Here is a 19,476-nt window from a genome sequence, read left to right on the forward strand (position 1 = left end):
ACCGCGAGAAGGGACAGCAGGCCTCCGGAACCCCGCCTCTTGTGATCCTGTACGGGAGAGGGGCGATCAAGTTTTTGAGGAGCGCACTCTCGCGACTGCTGGCAGCGACGACTTCGCGAACGACGACTTCTTCCCTGACCTCGGCAACCTCATCCTCGACGACATGGGCGACAACGTCAACGCCGGCGGTGTTGCACCGTATGTGATTCTATCCTTCCTGTTCGAGATCGTGGTAGAATTCATGTTTCTAGTATGTGCCCTAGATGTGATATGATCATCTGCTATGCTAGTTCGCATGATTAGTTTAATCTCTACTGCTGTGGTCATGATTTATCTTCTGTTTATTCGAATTAAATCTCGTAGTAATTTGCTCATATTTCCAACACATAATACATGTTATAGATTACAATAGACGAGAGAATGTCTTGGGTATCAAATGTTAGGAGCTGCCTGGAGCACAACAATACAACCAGCAAAGTGGCAGAACAATTGCTTAAAAGCATATACAATTGGACTTTGGCAAATCCGGAGCCCACATACGCATCTCGATGCGCCCACGGACATCGCCCGTCCGCATCTCAAATGCCCCATATGCAACAACAACCTCTACTTTTGAAACATAAAATCTATGTAAAAACATGCATGTTGGTCATCAGATGCTACTGGAGCTGCTGGCGCGTCATCGACCAGGACGAGGCGGTGAACGTCGTTGTCGAGGCCCTGGTTTTCTCAAATTAATGAATTTGAAAATCTGTGAAGTTTTTTTTCAAATCTGTGAACTTTCCACAAATTCATGAACAATTTTTGAATTTTATGATATTTTTTTTTGAAATTCACGTATTTCTTTTCATTTTTCACAATCTTTTTTTCAAATTCATGAACAATTACTAAAATTCATGAACCTTTTTCAAATTTATCAGATTTTCCAATTCGTGATTTTTTTTCAAATGTAAACTTTTATTTTTGAACCGATAACGTACCTCATGATACTATAATATCGAAATCGCTATAGTACAATTCAGAGGCTACAGTGCCTCAACACCACTGTCGGAGTAATTGGACACGGATACCCCGAAGACGGCAAGACGATATTTCAAAACATCGGGGCTAGCAAAGCCCCACAGTCTGCCTGCCGGCTGCCGACTGCGCCAACCAGCCGGCTGCCGACTGCGCCAACCAGCCGGCTGCCGACTGCAGCCCGACCCGACACCGATAAGACACCGACGAGACGGATGTACCCGAGCACTATTCACGCGTCATCTCAGTCATCATGTATAGTGTCACTTGTCCCTTGTCACTATTTATGAAGTGACGCAAGGGACAAGCATGACACCCCACCATGCCTTGCCCATGCCACCACTTAGCTTAGATGATAAGCTAGCCACACTATATATATGAGCATCCATCCATCCATCCGGGAGGAGACACACATGGACTCTCACGCACACACACAAGCTAGCAAGCAAGCTAGCTATCCATCCATCCATCCACATGAGCACACATGCTCACGGCCATGAGCATGGCCGGCCACTAGCATGCCTCATATAGGCATACACAAAGCCAGATGCCTATGGCACTGATCTCAGATACAGCTCTAGGAGCGACTCTGTACCAGATATATCAGATACACTCTGACATGCAGCAGTAGGAGTATCATCTCTACGGAGAGCTCCGAAGCTGGGTAAACTAGAGCATGCTACTCGCATACCCGCTCCCGGTCCTATCAGCAGCAGTCTTACCCTCACACTAAGCCCTTGTGGCATCTGTCGACTCGCAAGCCCCCCGTAAGAATACCATGATAGTTGGCGCCCACCGTGGGGCGGTACTACTACTACGCTACCACGCTGCTGCTGGTTTCGCAGTCCGGGCGGGACCATCTTCGCCATCACCGCCGCGGCGTCGCGCTATCTCTCCGGTAGCGCTCGGGGGCTCGACTTCGACCCGCCCCCGGAGCGGCCGTGCGGGACGGCGCATCCTCGTCGTCGGCCTCGCCACCTTCGTCATCACCACCGTTGCGACGCCGGCCGTCCGTCCGCGCACACGCCACGCGCACGTTGCCTCACTTCGGTCGGTCGCGTTCGTGCGTGTCGTGCTGCGTCGCTCGCGTCTACTCCCCTCTGCATTGTGCCTTGCTCCGGCCGAAGCACGCGTTTGCTTCTTCATATATCGTCTATACAAGCTAGCTAGCTGCTAAGTCAAACAGTCAAACCATTGGCCATACACTACACAAATACTACCAAGACAATCCCCATACACTGCCTGGACACTACTCAGACCACATCGCCACGCGTCTTCTCCGCTGGTAGCCCCACCGCCAAGCACCTCCTCTGCATGGCTTGCGCGCCTCCGTCCCGGCCACCGGCTGCAGCCGTGCTCCCCCGTCGTGCAGCGCCCGCCTGCCGGCGGCTGACCCCTCTGGTGCTGCTCCGGAGTGCACGTCACCCTCGACTCCTGCGATGGAGCCATCCGAGGCTCCCTGCCCGCTGCTGCTCTCCACCAATCACACTGTGTCCCAGCACCAGCACCCGGCCGTCGTCGCTCCTCCAACTACGAGGGCCGGCTCCTGCTACGCCGCGCCTCACTCCGTCCTCCCGCGCCGGCCGGCTCCCACTCGGCCTCCTACGTTCGCCCGCGGCGCCGCTTCGTCCGGCTTCCGGGCTCCGCGCGTGGCCGCGTCCACGTGGCCTCCGGCCCGTCCGGGCTGGCTCCCGCACGTCCGCCCGCGCCCCGTCCGACTCCACGCGTCGCGCTGGGTTCGGCTGCGCCCGCGCCTCGCTCCGACTCCACCCCGCTCCAGCCGCATCCGGCCTCTACTCCCGCCGGCTTGCCGCTCCAGCCGGCGACCGGCTTCATGTGTCGGGTCCGCCTCCTCCCTGCACCCATGCCGGCTCGTTGCTCTGACCGCCTGCTCCACCACCCGGACGACCCGGTCGTCTCCGGCTCCGCCCTCTTGCTCCCCAGCCGCGTCGGCCGGCATCCGGGCGCCAGCTCCGCCTGCTCCCCCCGCGCGTGCGTCAGGCTTGCGCAGTTCTGCGTGTGCCGGCTCGCGTCGACTCCGTGGTGGACGAGCTCGCCTCGCCGGCTTGCTGCTTCGGCCGACTGACGCACTCTGGGAAGCCACGTGCACCCTCACCGGCTCCCCGCGCCTCGAGTGCCTTCGGCCGACTGCCTCTGCTGGAGAAAAAAAAGGGGCCAGCTGGAAACAAAAAGAAAAAAGAAAAAGAAGAGGCCGATTGCGTAGTGGCCGGCTGGAAAAAGTGGGATGGCTGCTCGTCTGGCCGGGTGCTATAAAAAAGAAAGAGAGAGAGAGAAAAAAGTGGGCGTCTGAGAAACGAAGCAGAAGAAGAAGAGTCCGTCCGGCTGTACGGGCAGATAAAAAGAGGAAGACAAAGTAGTTGCCGGGAGATCCGACCCAACTGCTCAGCAGCCGGCCCGAATCTCGGGGGCTACACCCAGCGGGTGCGCCGACGCGCCCCCGTGAAGAAGAAGACAAAGTAGTTGCCGGGAGATCCGGCCCGACTGCACAGCAGTCGGCCCGAATCTCGGGGGCTACACTCAGCGGGTGCGCTGACGCGCCCCCGCGAAGAAGAAGACAAAGTAGTTGCCGGGAGATCCGGCCCGACTGCTCAGCAGTCGGCCCGAATCTCGGGGGCTACACCCAGCGGGTGCGCTGACGCGCCCCCGCAAAGAAAAAGACAAAGTAGTTGCCGGGAGATCCGGCCCGACTGCTCAGCAGTCGGCCCGAATCTCGGGGGCTACACCCAGCGGGTGCGCTGGCGCGCCCCCGCGAAGATTGCAGACAAGAGAAAAGTTTTGTCCAGCTCCCAGTAGCCGGCAGAAGAGAAGAATAAAGGGCGTTGCAAGACGCCTCGCCGCCTGGCCGGTCGAGCCTGACCGGCCGGGACCCCCCTTCGAGCACCCCGGGGCTCGAAGGCTACACCCAGCGGGTGCGCCGACGCGCTCCGCGAGCGCCGAGTCGCGCCGACTGTTTTCGACGACCGCGACTACACCAAAATCAATGTGAGCTCCTCGCCCGCATATTTTTGCACCACGCAAGCATGGATAACCACGAGCGATGCTCGGGGGCTATCTCCGCATTTTATTACAGTAGCATCACTGTTCGCCCCGGCGCCAACCGGAGTTAGCCCGGGGGCTGGCCGCTTGGCCTGAGACGTTAGTTCCCGCAGACGGCTTAGTACCGTGCGCGGTACCAAAGGCTCACTCTTAGTCACAGACCGTAGAGCGGCTGTCCGGCTAGCAAGGGTGAATGCTGGAGGCCACCCACGTGAAAAACGTCCGGGAAGAAAAACGGTTCGGGCGACCCGGCCGTTTTCCTTTACAAGTATCTACTCGGTTGAATCTGCTCCTAGACTCTGAGTACTGTACACTCCACTTCGCGGCCCACTCTCAGCCACAGACTGCAGAGCGGTTGTCCGGCAAGCAAGAGCACAAGACAAAAAGTGGAGGGAACATGAAAAAGATTGAAGGGGGCTCGGACGAAACCGAGTCGGCACCCTCCGCATAAAACTTGCAATACTAAAAGCAAGCATATGATATATTTGCGTGGACTAACTTTGTCCTTTTTTATGATCATTTCCATGAACATTTGCCAAAAAACCTCCGCTCAACTTTGCCAAATTGCCCGGAGGCTTGGGGGCTACTGTCGGAGTAATTGGACACGGATACCCCGAAGACGGCAAGACGATATTTCAAGACATCGGGGCTAGCAAAGCCCCTCAGTCTGCCTGCCGGCTGCCGACTGCGCCAACCAGCCGGCTGCCGACTGCAGCCCGACCCGACACCGACGAGACGGATGTACCCAAGCACTATTCACGCGTCATCTCAGTTATCATGTATAGTGTCACTTGTCCCCTGGCACTATTTATGAAGTGACGCAGGGGACAAGCATGACACCCCACCATGCCTTGCACATGCCACCACTTAGCTTAGATGATAAGCTAGCCACACTATATATATGAGCATCCATCCATCCATCCGGGAGGAGACACACATGGACTCTCACGCACACACACAAGCTAGCACGCAAGCTAGCTATCCATCCATCCATCCGTCCACATGAGCACACATGCTCACGGCCATGAGCATGGCCGGCCACTAGCATGCCTCATATAGGCATACACAAAGCCAGATGCCTATGGCACTGATCTCAGATACAGCTCTAGGAGCGACTCTGTACCAGATATATCAGATACACTCAGACATGCAGCAGTAGGAGTATTATCTCTACGGAGAGCTCCGAAACTGGGTAAACTAGAGCGTGCTACTCGCATACCCGCTCCCGGTCCTATCAACAACAGTCTTACCCTCACACTAAGCCCTTGTGGCATCTGTCGACTCGCAAGCCCCCCGTGAGAATACCACGACAACCACTATGGTACTTCTCAAATGAGTCATTAATTCGGGATGCTCTGCGCACCAGGAGGCCAATTTCCCTTAATGAACTAACATTATACATGTTATAGATTACAATAGGCGAGAGAATGTCTTGGGTACATCAATACAACCAGCAAAAGTGGCGGAACAATTGCTTAAAAGCATATACAACTGGAGTTTGGCAAATCCGGACTCCTATACGTCCACGGACGCATCTGGATGCGTCCACGGACATCGCCCGTCCACATCTCAAATGCCCCATATGCAATCACAACCTCTACTTTTGTAACATAAAATCCATGCAAAGACATGCGCGTTGGTCAATGCTACTGGAGCTGCCGGCGCGTCATCGACCAGGATGAGGCGGTGAACGTTGTTGCCGAGGCCACGGTGTGCTCGCGATCTGGACTCGGGGAGCCAAACCAGCCGTCAGGATTGTTCCTCTTCCTCGGCCCCACTAGCGTCGGCAAGACGGAGCTCGCCAAGGCCCTCGCAGAGCAGCTCTTCGGTAATGAGAAGCTGCTTGTCCGCATCGACATGTCCGAGTACATGGGCAGCAACTCCGCCACTCGCCTCATCGGCACATCTCCCGGGTGCGTACGTATTATATACATCTTCTTTCTTTGGTACACTACACGCAATCTACGATTACATATGGATGATCTGGCATATGCGTTTGTAGGTCGTATGGGTACGAGAAGGGCGGGCAGCTGACGGAGCTGGTGCGGCAGCGACTGTACAACGTGGTCCACCTAGATGAGGTGGAGAAGGCCGACGCCTCCGTGCTCGACGTCTTCCTCCAGATCCTCGACGACGGGTGCGTCACCGACGGGTAGGGTCGTACCGTCGACTTCACCAACATCATCATCATCATGACCTCCAACCTCAGGGCGCACCACCTCCTCGCCCACGCAGCCAACAAAGGACATTGAAGCCACCCACAAGCGTGTCATCGCCGATGTGCAGAGGCACTTCCGCCCCGAGCTCATCAACCGGCTGAGCGAGATGGTGATCTTCCGCCCGCTCTCCGGCGAGCAGCTGCGGAGGGTGGCGAGGATGCAGCTCAGAGGCATCGCCGCGCGCCTCGTGGAGAAGGGCATCGGCCTCGACGTCACGGACGCGGCCCTCGACGTGATCCTCTCGCGGTCCAGCGACCAGGTGCAGATGTACGGCGCGAGGCCGATCAGACACTGCCTGCAGAAGAACGTTATGACTAGGATATCCAAGATGGTGTGCAGGAGGAGGTGGACGACGACTGCTACGTGTCCGTCGATGCCGATGAGGAGAGGAAGGACCTGGTGTTTGCCCTGGACAAGCAGAGTTCCAAGGAGAACGACGACCCGTCGTCCTCTCCGACAAAGAAGAGGAAGAGGCCCCCGACGAAGCATCTGTTCGTGATCGATGATGACGAAGACGAGTGAAGTGTTTTCCATTTCGGACAGAACAGAACTGTTTGATTCTTTGGATTTGAGCTGGACCCGTGTTTTTGGGTGAACTATGTGTTACAGTTTAAAGTCTACAGAATCACCGAATATTTTTGCTGGATAATTTTGCCATTTACAGTCAACCCGAAGTGGATTGTGGTCCATTTTCCCTGGAGATTATTTTTTTAAAAGTAATTTTCCATGGAGATTGATTTCGCTACCCTGGGTGTCGCTTTTGTGTCGACTATGCTTTGTACTTTACTTAGAAGATTACCCGTGCGTTACAATGAGAATACACCCTGAACATGTTGTCATGGCAAGGAACTAAAACACACAGCACAAAAATGATTTAAAGGGTGATGAATGCTCGAACAGACAAAGAAATTGAATACTCCCTTCATCTGAAAATACTTGTCAAAAAAATAGATGTATTTACACATATTTTAAATACATTTATTTGTCGGAGAAATGAATATATCTACTCATAGTAGATACTTTCTCCATAAACTAATATAAAAGCGTTTAGAATACTAAAAGCCAGTTACCAAGAATCTTGCTTGTTCACATGATAGATAGTTAACTTGGGAAACATAAAATATTGATAATGTATATTTATGGATTATAATTATTAGAAAAATATAAATCTACTATCAGATGTTTTAGTATAAAAACATGCAAATCTGGATTTTATCTTCAATAAGAAGTACCCATTGGATGCATAGTGATTAATGATTATAATGATCATAGAAAAACTTTGAATCGGTCGACTGAATTTTCTTTCCGAGAATGACGGGGGGGCATTGTGCCCCACCGGTTGTTATATTACCCGAAAAGACGAGGCCGTCATACAGTGTTTTTCATCGAGGAGATAAAAAACAACAAGATAAAGAGAAAAGTGAAAAAACAGGGGGGCTAGGAAGCCGCAATGAGGAGGGAGCGGAACAGGAGAAGTTGGTCGCGCACAGCGTCCTCGAAACGCCGCGCCCAAAGTAGCGTGTCATCGGCCGCACGCCGGAGAACGTCCTTGGACTCACAAACGATGGAGTTGAACACCACATCGTTTCGAGCCTTCCACACATGCCAAAGGAGGATGTAGAGGCCAGCCCGCCAAGCAGCAGCATCCAGCGGTGCCCGGGGTTGCCTGGAAACAATATCCGCCACGGAGAGGAAAGGACCCATGTCGAGACGCGCCCAGACATGAGCCTCCTGCGGGCAGGAGGCGAAGAGGTGGTCCGCTGTTTCGTCGTCATGGCACGAGGCACATACAGGTGATGGAGCACAATTCTTGGCAAACAGATTAGCGCGCGTGCTAAGCCGATTGCCGAGAAGAAGCCGAGCAAAGATCTTGATCTTGTTGGGGAGTCGGGAGCCCCAGAGGTCGATGGAGTCCTGATCTCGGATGCCGTGCAGTGACAGGACGCAGAACGCCGCCCGCGAGCTGAACGAGAGGTCTCGCCCCCAGGCCATGACCCGGCGGTCGTGCACGTCCACCAGACGCACGGAGTGAAGGAGCTCCCGTATGGATCCGAGCTGGGCGGCCGCCACTGCGAACAGCCTCGGCTGGAGAGCAAGGCCGGACTCAACGACCCCAGCAACCGTCTCGTTGGGCCGCGTCGAGTGGGAGAAGAGCGCCTCGAAGACGAAGCAGAGTGCACCGCCGGGAAGCCACCTGTCCTGCCAGAAAGAAGTGGTGCGCCCATCCCCTAGACACACCCGAGTAATGCTCCTGTAGATAGGCAGAGCATCCTGGATGATCGCCTGAAGGAACGATGGCGTCGAGCATGTGTCGCCAATGTCGCCGCGGAGGTTGCTGAGGAACCACCTCTTCCATGGTGGGCAGTCGGGGCGGTGAAGAACGTCCACAAAATGAAGAAGGAGGCACATGTTTTTTCGTCGAAGATCCCGGATGCCGAAGCCACCTTCCTGCACATCAACACACACTTTGTCCCAAGCAATTAAACAGCGAGCCCCGGAGCAAGTATCCTTGCCGGTCCAAAAGAAGGAACGGTGCCTATGATCAATCTGCTCTATCACTCCAGAGGGCAGCAAATAAGAACACATAAAGTAGGTTGGAAGATTATTAAGGACAGCGTTGCAAAGAACCAGTCGACCACCCGACGAGAGCAGGAGAGCTCGCCAACCCGACAAATAGCGGTCGAATGATTTGATGAGGGGGTCATAGGCGGAGGTAGGAAGCTTGAGCGGGGACAAGGGTAGCCCTAGGTAAGGTTGGGGGAAAGAAGAGATGGGGCACCCTAAGATGGAGGCCAACTCTGTCGACAACTCGGGGGTGCAATGCATGGGAACAAACCCGGACTTGTGGAAATTGATCACAAGCCCGGTCGCATAGGCGAAAGCGTCGAGAATGCTTTTGAGATGCGTAACAGAGGGGACGTCCGCACGACAAAGGATAAGGGTGTCGTCAGCGTACTGAAGGACAAGACAAGGGATGGTGGGATCGATGGGGTGCGACAGATGGCCATCGGCACTGGCCGCTCGGACCATGCGCTGCAAAACGTCGGCCACGATGATAAAAAGATAGGAAGAAAGGGCGTCGCCTTGGCGAAGGCCATTGCGGCAAAGGATCCAGTCCCTCGGAGTGTTGTTGAGAAGGACAGACGTATGGCCAGTGGACAATATGGCCTGGATCCAATCATACCAGCGGTCACTAAACCCACGTGTGGACAAGATCAGGAGGAGGCTCGACCAGTTGACAGAGTCGGCAGCGTAGACGATGTTTTCGGAAATGCGCTTCCCGGGAATGAAGCCTGTCTGGTCCGGGTCCACCAGGGAGTGGATGTGCCGCTGAAGGCGAGTGCAGAGAGCCGCCTTCATGATACAGTTTTGCAGGGAGATCGGTAGAAAGTCAGAGGGGGACCGGGCCGCCTCAGACTTAGGCAGGAGAAGTCGACTGAATTTGATTGGTTGTCCTGAATTTGATTCCCAAGCTGCACATATTTTTGGACGTGGCTGTACTTCACTCATCGTGAACGCCTCTTTCAACAAATTTGATGTGGCTGTACTCCACTCATCGTGAAGGGTCCTTTGTCCTGGCACGTACACACCATGGACCATGCCCTGCTCCACGGCGGAACAAGCCAGGCGTCGCCGCTTTGAGGAACGTAGTACCCAGTCCACAAGAAGACGGCACGTGCTGTTTGCTCCGGCCGGGTGTGTGTCGTCGTCTCAGCGTGTCGGGGGGCGGAGGCGTACTACGACGTGCTGTCTCTCTCGCGCATGGATAACGCTGGAAAAGACGGACGAGGTCCACGCGGCGCGCAACGTCTGTATCTCATCCGTGATGTAGATCTGCTGCCAGACTTTAACTATTACTCAGTATTAAAGGAATTCAGCGGCCAGCGATCAGCTGGAGCAACCGACGGAGGCCCGAACAGCCAGGGGGAGCAAGCAAGGTTTCAATTTCATCGGGAAACGAGCAAGCAAGGTTTCAATTTCATCGGGAAACCATGGAGGCGCAAGTGTCTTTGCCCCTCATGGCGATGGCCCTCCTCCCCCTGCGGCGGCTCATCTTCCTCCTCTGCTTCTTCTCCGCTCTGCCACGCCGCTGTCGCTTCCTCGCCGCCGAGGCGGCTCCGACGCTCGTCGCCAGCCTTCCAGGCTTCGACGGACCCCTCCCCTTCCGGCTCGAGACCGGGTACGTATTCCTCGGTCAAAAATGCTACACTTCCGGACAACATACGGCTGGTCCAGCAAAGTTCTTCCTCGGTCAGGCACGCACGTTCTCGGACGCTCCTGCACTGCAAGTGCACTCGTTTACAAGCTCCTTGTCCATGGCAGGTACGTGACCGTGGACGAGCAGAACGGCGCGGAGCTGTTCTACTACTTCATCGAGTCGGAGGGCGACCCACGGAGCGATCCGGTCATCGTCTGGATCACCGGCGGCGACCGCTGCAGCGTCCTCAGCGCGCTGCTGTTCGAGATAGGTCAGTGATCTAGCCGACTTTACTATTTCTGTCTTGGCTGGCACTTCTAGATCTAGCTGCCTGATTGCTGCGTTTTGGTTGAGTAAAGTCAACTTCATTTGTACTAGGCCCGTTGAAATTAGTCGGAGAACCCTACAATGGCACCATACCACGGCTGCGGTACCATCCCTACGCATGGACCAAAGTTGCCAGTATTCTGTTCGTGGACTCACCGGTCGGCGCCGGGTTCTCCTTCTCCCGGGACCCAAGGGGCTATGATGTTGGAGAAATCTCTTCTTCTCTGCAGCTCAAAAAGTTTCTCACCAAGGTACGCAAAGGAAAACGGTCCATTTTCCTTCCACGGAATCCTAGTTTCTTCTCCGGCTCCGGCAAGTTGGTCTGCCTCGGTTCTATAAAATGGGTTCGTGTCTAGTGATAATGATAAGAGCAACTCCAACAAGCCGACCCAAATGGACGGCGCATTTGTCTGTTTGGGTCGGCCGCCCATCCGGCGTCCGTTCAGTTTTGCATTTGGGTTGGCAGCGCGCCCAACGCGCCGACCCATTTCATCTCCGCGCTCAGTTAAAAAAAAAAGGCCCGCAGCCATAGATCATGCCAGCGCCCATGTCATGGCCCTGGTTTTAACGCTCCAGCGCGCGGGCGGGGCAAAATCGGTCTAACGCGCACTGATTTTGGCGCGCCACGGCGCGCGTTAAGAAGGCGCTCCCTCCACACTCTGTCTGCCGCCCACTCGCCTCGCCTCCCCTCTCACTAGCCTCGTCGCCTGGGCGCTTTGGATTTTCACGGAGTCCGCGAAGCGGCTTCTCCTTCGAGATCTGGTTCGCGCTAGTTCTACAAGCAAAGGAGGACGGAGCGAACCGTCTATCGGGAGGACAAGCGTTCGCGTAAGCAGGCCGCTCAATTGAACATGAAGCTAGGAGAAGCGTCGTCCTGAAACTCCGAAGATGAGCGGTATGTTGACGCCTACATTCAGACGTCAGAGGAGGACATTACCGAGTCGGAGTCGGGTGACGACGAGTAGTTGATCTTTCCTTTTATATGTCTATACTAGAACTATCTAGGTATCCTTTATCTATAGAAAAAATGGTCGGCGGCGTCAGCAACGAAGGAGGCGGGCGAGGGTGTGTTGTTCGATGGGAAGAGGCCAATGTGCCACCGACCAGCGGGCCCGGGGAGGGAAGAGGACGAGCGCGCGCATCCGTCTTGTGTCTATGCCGATGCAAATCCGGCTTAAAAATGGGCCAGAAATGGATCGGCAGGCGGACGCCACGCAAACGTGCATCCGTTTGGGTCGGCGTGTTGGGCCGACTTTTCTGTCCGCGCCGACCCAAACGAACGGCGGCGGACGAAATGGGTTGTTTTATTGGAGTTGCTTTAAACTCCCATCCTGGCTTCAATTACATAAAAGCTTGCCTGAGAGAGAAATCCCCACATAAAAGCTTGCTTGAGAGAGAAATCCCCAAATCTGCCCCGCCTAAGAGCCTTGTTCATCGCCGCGGGCCGCGTCTAAAACACGGTTCACCACAACGCATTTCAGAAGCAAACGTAGGGAACACATCGACATGGACGGCGGCTGGCAGAGTGGAGTAATAGGACATGACGTCGCGTTGTAGTAATAGGGCGAGGTCGTCAGATTCGCCGTCGTCGGTGGTGGCGGGGAACATCTTTGGTAGACGGATGCGAGACGCGAGGAAGCAGACGACCGGGAGCACAAACATCAAAAACCGGCAGGCGACGTCGTCGATGGTGGTTTTACGTGCTTGGTTTTGACTTGTCAATCCTTGATTGGATCAAGGGGAAGGGAGGGGCCCTGCCCCCCTAAAAATCATGAGGCTGATTGTAATGGTAGTATCATAGTTAGTATCATGTATGCTAACTAGGCAATTTTGATGAGGTGTCTAAGCATTAAATGAAGAAAGAGATGATGAAGTATCATATTATGATACCGTATCATAATAAATGCTATAGTACTTTGTGTCATGCATGGCAATACATAGAGTACTACATGATACTAATATATGATACTATGCATTAGAGGTAGTATCATACACTAGTATCATATGCATGATACTACTATATGATACTCCCTATTACAACCAGCCTAAGTAGGCCTGTTTAACTGTTTGGAAGGGTCCACTAATGGCCCATAATATGCCCGTCGATGTACTCACGTGGCACAGATGGCCTGTTTTCGTAGGACGAGACTTGCCTGCTCCCCGCTTGTGCGCCCATTCGTGCTCCCGCATACGTGGCTTGATTTGATTGGAACAAAATAAAGCCCGGCCCCACCCACTTAAAATCAGGAAGGGAGATAATTAGATTAGAAAAGAAAAAGAAAAAAAGACAGTCGTAGGATGAGGTGGGAGCACAGATGGAAGTATGGAGAGGGAGCAGTCAAGCCGGATCCGTTTTCGTAAACCAAGCCACGTCCCACGTGGGCACACGACAATTCTAATTCCTGCCTTTATTTTAACACAGTACAGACACAAACGCTCATATATATAGAGACCTCTTTCAATGATTATATATTGATTCGCAATTCTAATCCCTGCTATTTGGCACTTATTCATGCAAACGCGGACATGTCAGCAACAATCTTTGGTTAAGAGGTTTTGTAGACCTCAACTTCTTTTCCAGGGGTTATTAAGTGATTCGAACCAAAATATGGGGCAAAGTAAGCGCCCCAAATAACTATAGGGAGAAAAGGGCATTTTGTTTGAAAATCCTCTATAACACTAAGCTTCCTAATTTTAAAGGACTCACAATCAATTGAGGTCTCCAATTAAAATTGGGTTACCCGATTTTGGTCGGGTCAACAATTTCTTAAAGCTCTCTCATTCAATTCCTTTATACTATACACTATGCTTCTTAAATTTTTAAGACCTCACAATTAATTGAGGTCTTCAATTTAAATTGAGTAACTCAGTTTTGACTGGGTCAACAACTGCTCAAGGAGCTATCCCATTCAATTATTTTAAGTCAGCATTGTTCCCTAATTTTGAAGCTATTCAATTCGATTGAGGTATTCAATTATGGAGCCAATCATTTTTCAAATCAATCAGCAGCAACCGGCTATAAAAATGATACTGTAGCACCAATATAGTACATGCAGCTACCGACGCAGGAATTTCCCACATAAATATGGGTTTCTTAGCGGATAACACAGAATCACATCAAGAAAGGCTCACCAAATCATCAAACTATATAAAAAACACTATTATTTTTTGGAAAGTCAAATTCCTTTAACTTTGACCAAGTTCAGAGCCAAAAATGTCAATATCCACAATATTAAACAAAAAATATAGAAATTCATTTCATGATGAATCTAATTATACCGATTTGATATTATGAATTTTGATATATTACTCTACACATTTGATCAAACTTAAAAAGGTTTGCCTTTAAAAAAATGTAATACTCCCTCCGTTCCTAAATATTTGTCTTTTTAGAGATTTCAACAAGTGACTACATACGAAGCAAAATGAGCGAATCTATACTCTAAAATATGTCTATATACATCCGTATGTGATAGTCCATTTGAAATATCTAAAAAGACAAATATTTAGGAACGGAGGGAGTACATCTTATATTTTGAAACAAAATGAGTAATGTTTTTAAGAAACCCAACAACATTAACGGCGCAGCAAAGCGCGCCCAACCCTTCTAGTATATTGCTATTTGCCCAAGGGATACATAAAAAGAGGACAAAGAACATTTTTTACTCCAAGAGGACAGAGGACATAGATTAAATTGATTGATTAGTTACAATTTTGTGTTTATCTTCTTAATCAGTGGTTCACCGAGCATCCTGATTGCCTCTCAAATCCTTTCTACGTCGGAGGAGACTCATCCGGTGGAAAGATCGTTCCATTTCTTGCACAGAAGATCTCGGAAGGTATGTTGCACTGGTGAGTTGTTTAAGGTCCTTTGGCAAGATAGATGTTTATTCATACTTGAACACTACTATGTTGTTTTCAGATATTGAAGCTGGAGTGAGGCCGTTAATTAATCTTAAGGTGCTCTAAATTCACACCGCGTAATTTCCTTATGTAATAATTTGGCTGTTTGCATTCTTGATGTCTTGACTAGCTCTTTGACATTGTGTTCATGCAGAGGTCGGGTGTAATTAAGATCTTCTTAATATTAATATATTCCATTTATCTAGAAAATATCACGAACAACTTTAGCTGCATAATCCCAACCTGAACACAGTTTGTATTTGTCATAAAAAAATTGACCAGGGCTATCTGGTCGGCAACCCGGCTACTGGTGAATACAACATCGATTATGGATCAAGAGTGCCATATCTTCATGGAATGGGCATAATTTCAGATCAGTTGTATGAGGTGATTAATTAGACATGCCTCCAACACCTTATCACTCACCTACGGATCTGTAGTTTGCTTCCGCCCATAAGAGGTTAGTTAATTATGTCTCCATGTGGTTGCATGTGATTGATCTTTAGTTGATAATGGAGCACTGCCAAGGGGAAGATTATAGCAACCCCAAGAATGCGCTCTGCGCTCAAGTTTTGGACAGGTCCAACCAAGTAAGGATATAACCACTTGAACTTTCTCCCTCTTCTTTTGTATACAAATCAAGTGAAAATTAATGATACAAATACCCTGTCTCGAGTATGCCATTCCCCAGTGTTGGACTCTGTATAATAACTTACTATATGGTTCTGGTTGACATATTAATATGTTCCTTTCAACCAACTAATTGACGTTTCACTGCAGCTGTGGAATGAAATTTCACATCCACACATTTTGTATAAAAAGTGTGTCTATGCGTCTTCCGGACCAAACGACGGGAGTACAGAAAGAAAGATCCTAAAGGAGGAAGTAGGAGTACTTAAGCATCCACCTCCTCGTCCTTCAATGGGTTGCCAAGTAAGTCAACCTGAATTAAGTGTACGAAGACTTTTTTTTTATTAATTGTATGAAGACCTGATTATTACCAGATGTTCCATTCGAACGGATTCTTAGATCAAATGTTGCATTAAAGTTTATAAGTGACCCATCTGGTCGGTAGTTTGTATGTGGTGTTAGCTGGTGATAAGTATGTGGTATAATTACAGAGAATTAAACTTTGTATTTTTGGAGTACTATCGGTCATTTGTACTGAGCCACCGGTTTGGTCGTATATGATATCAAATTATTACAAGGAACTAAAGTTGTACTCCCTCTGTCTCATAATATAAGACGTTTTCTGACACTGATAGAAAACGACAATTGTTTGTATTAGTCTGTATATGAGGTGTAAGGTTATGAATATCTTTGTCAAACATTAATATTCAAAGTCTGCCATATCCATGGTCCTGTGATGTTTAGGTACAGTTATGAACATTGGTCGATTGTTGTCCATTAGAAATAAGAACACACTAGATCTATGGAAGGATTATATTTAGATATAATACCAAAAGTATGTTGTGATATATTTAGGTGCAACTATAAAGATGCATCGGCTATGATATGTTCATGTTCTCACTACACTACACATGTGCAAATCTATCGGTTGTTATCTACTTAGGTGCAAGTATAAGATCGTGGATCTGATCGCTTTTCCCCCCCTCGCCTACGCATAGCTTTGGTCTTATATAACTTTGTTATTTGCTGGTGTGTTTGTGTGTGTGTGTGTGTTATTGGCTGTGTGCATCCTAACTATGCAGAGGCCGGATGTGTACTCATTGTGTTTGTATCATCTTGATGCTTCATTCTGAGTCGATAAAATCCACCCTTTGTCCGAAAAAAGTATAATATGTTGTTACATCATCAAAAGTTATTTTCAAATCAGGTTCATTTTTTTCCATCTACAGACATATGGTAATTACCTATCATATTTTTGGGCTAACAACAACCTCACTAGGAAAGCCCTTGCGATCAAGAAGGTAAGCTAATAATTTTCTCCTCGGGAAGAAATTTAATCTTGGTATTTACATTTTTTTTACCTTTCTGGTTTGACTCTATATACCATTTAATTAGGGGAGCAAGGACGAATGGGTGAGGTGCCATGAACGAGATCTACCTTATTCTTTGGACATCAAGAGCACAATAAAGTATCATCGTAATATGACGTTAAAAGGTTATCGTGCACTGGTATATAGGTAAACATCTTATAATAAATGTTTGCTTTATATTACTTGTGGCAGGCACAGTTTTGCTGAACTGAAGGCTACATAAAAAGAATAAGAGATGCTCTTATTTCCATCTCTGATTTTCCAAGTTGTCATGTTATAAGCTCATCTATCTTTGATTGCAAAATTTTGTTGATAGCTTACCAAGCTGACCACTTGGTTTATAAGCTCATCTATCTTTGTTGTTCAGTGGAGACCATGATTCTGTTATACCGTTTCTGGGTACCCAGTCTTGGGTGCGATCACTGAATTTCCCCATTGTGGATGAATGGAGGGCCTGGCATCTAGATGGACAGTCCGCAGGGTGAGAACTTATATATGATAAGTTGTATAATATTGTTCCATGATTGGTGTTGTATTATATTCTAGTATATAGATTGCTTTGGATAAGTGTACTTATTTGAAATATAATGTCTGCAGATTCACCATAACATACAGAAATAACCTGACGTTTGCTACGGTAAAGGTAACATGATGTATATCTCTGCCTTCCGTTTCTGAGACCGCATGAGTTTGACATATACAAAATTATTTCCATATGGATTAAGAATTGTCATTGGACCGTTCAAGACTTCCTTTCTTGCCATCCTAATTCGAATATCATTGAAAACATAAGAACTGTACCTCTATTCCTCTAATGCCACAATGGGGGAGACAAGCCCCAGTCTGCCCGTCGTGAGGCTTTGTTTCTTCCTTTGCTGTAGCTAGTGTTTGGCATGGGTCCTGCCCCGTTCCTTGCTCCGTCAACTAAGCATGTAGTAAATGGTAATATTGTATAGTAAATTAGTAATCCAGTATTGCTAAATGAGCCCATGTCTTTGGAGCCTGTTTCTAAAAATAGAAATCAAAGAACACATTTAAACTTTTCAAGTTTAAAGAAAATTAAAACTTTTCCGACAAATATATATACTCCCACTAAGTACATGTAAATTTCACAGAAAAGTATGCTTATTTGAGGGATACAAAAAGAAAAGACCAATATGTGGGTCTATAATAGTTGTACTAGTATTCACTATTATAGATTGCCAAAAAAAGGGTACTTCCGCAGACCATGATGTAGATCATACTACATGTACATGAGGGATAATTTTAAAATTTTCTGTAACTTCTAAATATGAATTTGTTTGTTTGTTTGTTTGTTTTAACACCTCTCTCCTAACCCACTTTCTTAATATAGAACGGCGGACACACTGCACCAGAGTTCGAACCAGAGAGATGCCTCGCTATGTTCGCGCGTTGGGTTTCCCATGAGTCGCTATGATTAATGTGCCTGATTGCCACATGCCTGTAACCTGATGTTTGGATAAAAGGAATCGTGCCAGGATGTTAATTCTTCTACAGTACGATGTAGAGTATATTGCATATATGAACTACTCGTGGCAACCGCCAAACACAAGAAAGATTGTTAGTGCTATACTCCACGATCCTGGTGCTTCATGCCATGGCTCCACGGAATTATGATTGACCGGAAGCCAGATTCTAGCGGCAAGGGTAGTGAAAATATGCGAAAAGTGCCTGCAGAGGCCGAATTCCATTGAGCTCTTTATTTTCTTCCAGCAAAAATACTTTTTCTACACCTTCAAAAAATCTGAAAAAGTATACATGTATACATATATTTGTAGTATACATGTACAAAATTTCATGTATATATATAATATATATATATATATATATATATATATATATATATATATATATATATATAGAGAGAGAGAGAGAGAGAGAGAGAGGACTGCTAAAGTGAGCCCGAGCGCACACTTCTTATTCTGCGCGCTGGTCCAACGTGCGAGCGTGCCCCTGCTCCAACTCCAAGTAAACCGGTTTGGCTAATCGATCCAGCCACTCCACCAGTTGATGGTAAAGTTGGGTCTAGTCATAGTAATACAATTATGATGCATTACTAGCGTGCCCTCCGCTCCGTGTCACAAAAGATAGAAACGTCTAATTATAGAAATACAAACATGATTCATTAGTCCGTGTCAAAATTAGTGGTAATACTGGTCCAATTATAATAATGCAGACACGATGCGTTACTATGGTATGCGTTCATGTGAACAGTAAATGGAGCATTTGTAGTAGTTAGCAAAAAATAATTGCTAGTACTACCTCCGTCCCGGTGTATAAGTTATTCGCGTAGTTCTAGGTCGATAATTTAACTATCTAAATATGTATTATATGTGACAAAAAATATATATTTAGAAACTACATCCGTGTGGAAATCTAGTGGTATATTTTTCATGACATATAACACATATTTAATTCCTTAAATCGATGACCTAGAACTACGCGAATGACTTATACACCCGGACGGAGGGAGTATTTTGTTTTTGTGAGGTAAGTAATTACTAGTATTAAACTCATATTTTTAATAACAATTAGCACTGCGACGTAAATTAGTTTGATTTACAAGACTACATACTCTTGCATATTACAAGGTTTATTACTACAGATTGCTACATTTATTGGATACTCCAAATTAATTGTATTTGGCCCAGACCAACATCATAACACAATTACCATCTTGTATTCATTAGAAAATAATAATACAAATTTTTTTTGGATGGCTCTTTTACTAGTA

The 19,476-nt window shown here is 48.5% G+C and overlaps 1 protein-coding gene and 1 pseudogene across 1 annotated transcript; both read left to right on the top strand.

The window, feature by feature from the left end:
• The first annotated feature begins 5,703 nt into the window (after positions 1-5,703).
• LOC125554616 lies at positions 5,704-6,885 on the top strand (annotated as a pseudogene).
• Positions 6,886-10,130: 3,245 nt separating this feature from the next.
• On the top strand, positions 10,131-18,314 carry LOC125550738 (serine carboxypeptidase-like 19). Its single transcript, XM_048713814.1, has 13 exons — positions 10,131-10,473; positions 10,617-10,762; positions 10,870-11,069; positions 14,555-14,657; positions 14,741-14,778; positions 15,004-15,108; positions 15,228-15,311; positions 15,502-15,654; positions 16,581-16,652; positions 16,747-16,868; positions 17,089-17,202; positions 17,319-17,364; positions 18,076-18,314. Exons 1-13 carry the CDS (start codon positions 10,286-10,288, stop codon positions 18,157-18,159), a joined length of 1,455 nt encoding a protein of 484 aa, XP_048569771.1. The 5' UTR covers positions 10,131-10,285; the 3' UTR covers positions 18,160-18,314.
• The last annotated feature ends 1,162 nt before the right edge of the window (positions 18,315-19,476 follow it).

This window comes from Triticum urartu, chromosome 4 (genome assembly GCF_003073215.2).
Source record: "Triticum urartu cultivar G1812 chromosome 4, Tu2.1, whole genome shotgun sequence".
Classification (NCBI taxonomy): Eukaryota; Viridiplantae; Streptophyta; class Magnoliopsida; order Poales; family Poaceae; genus Triticum; species Triticum urartu.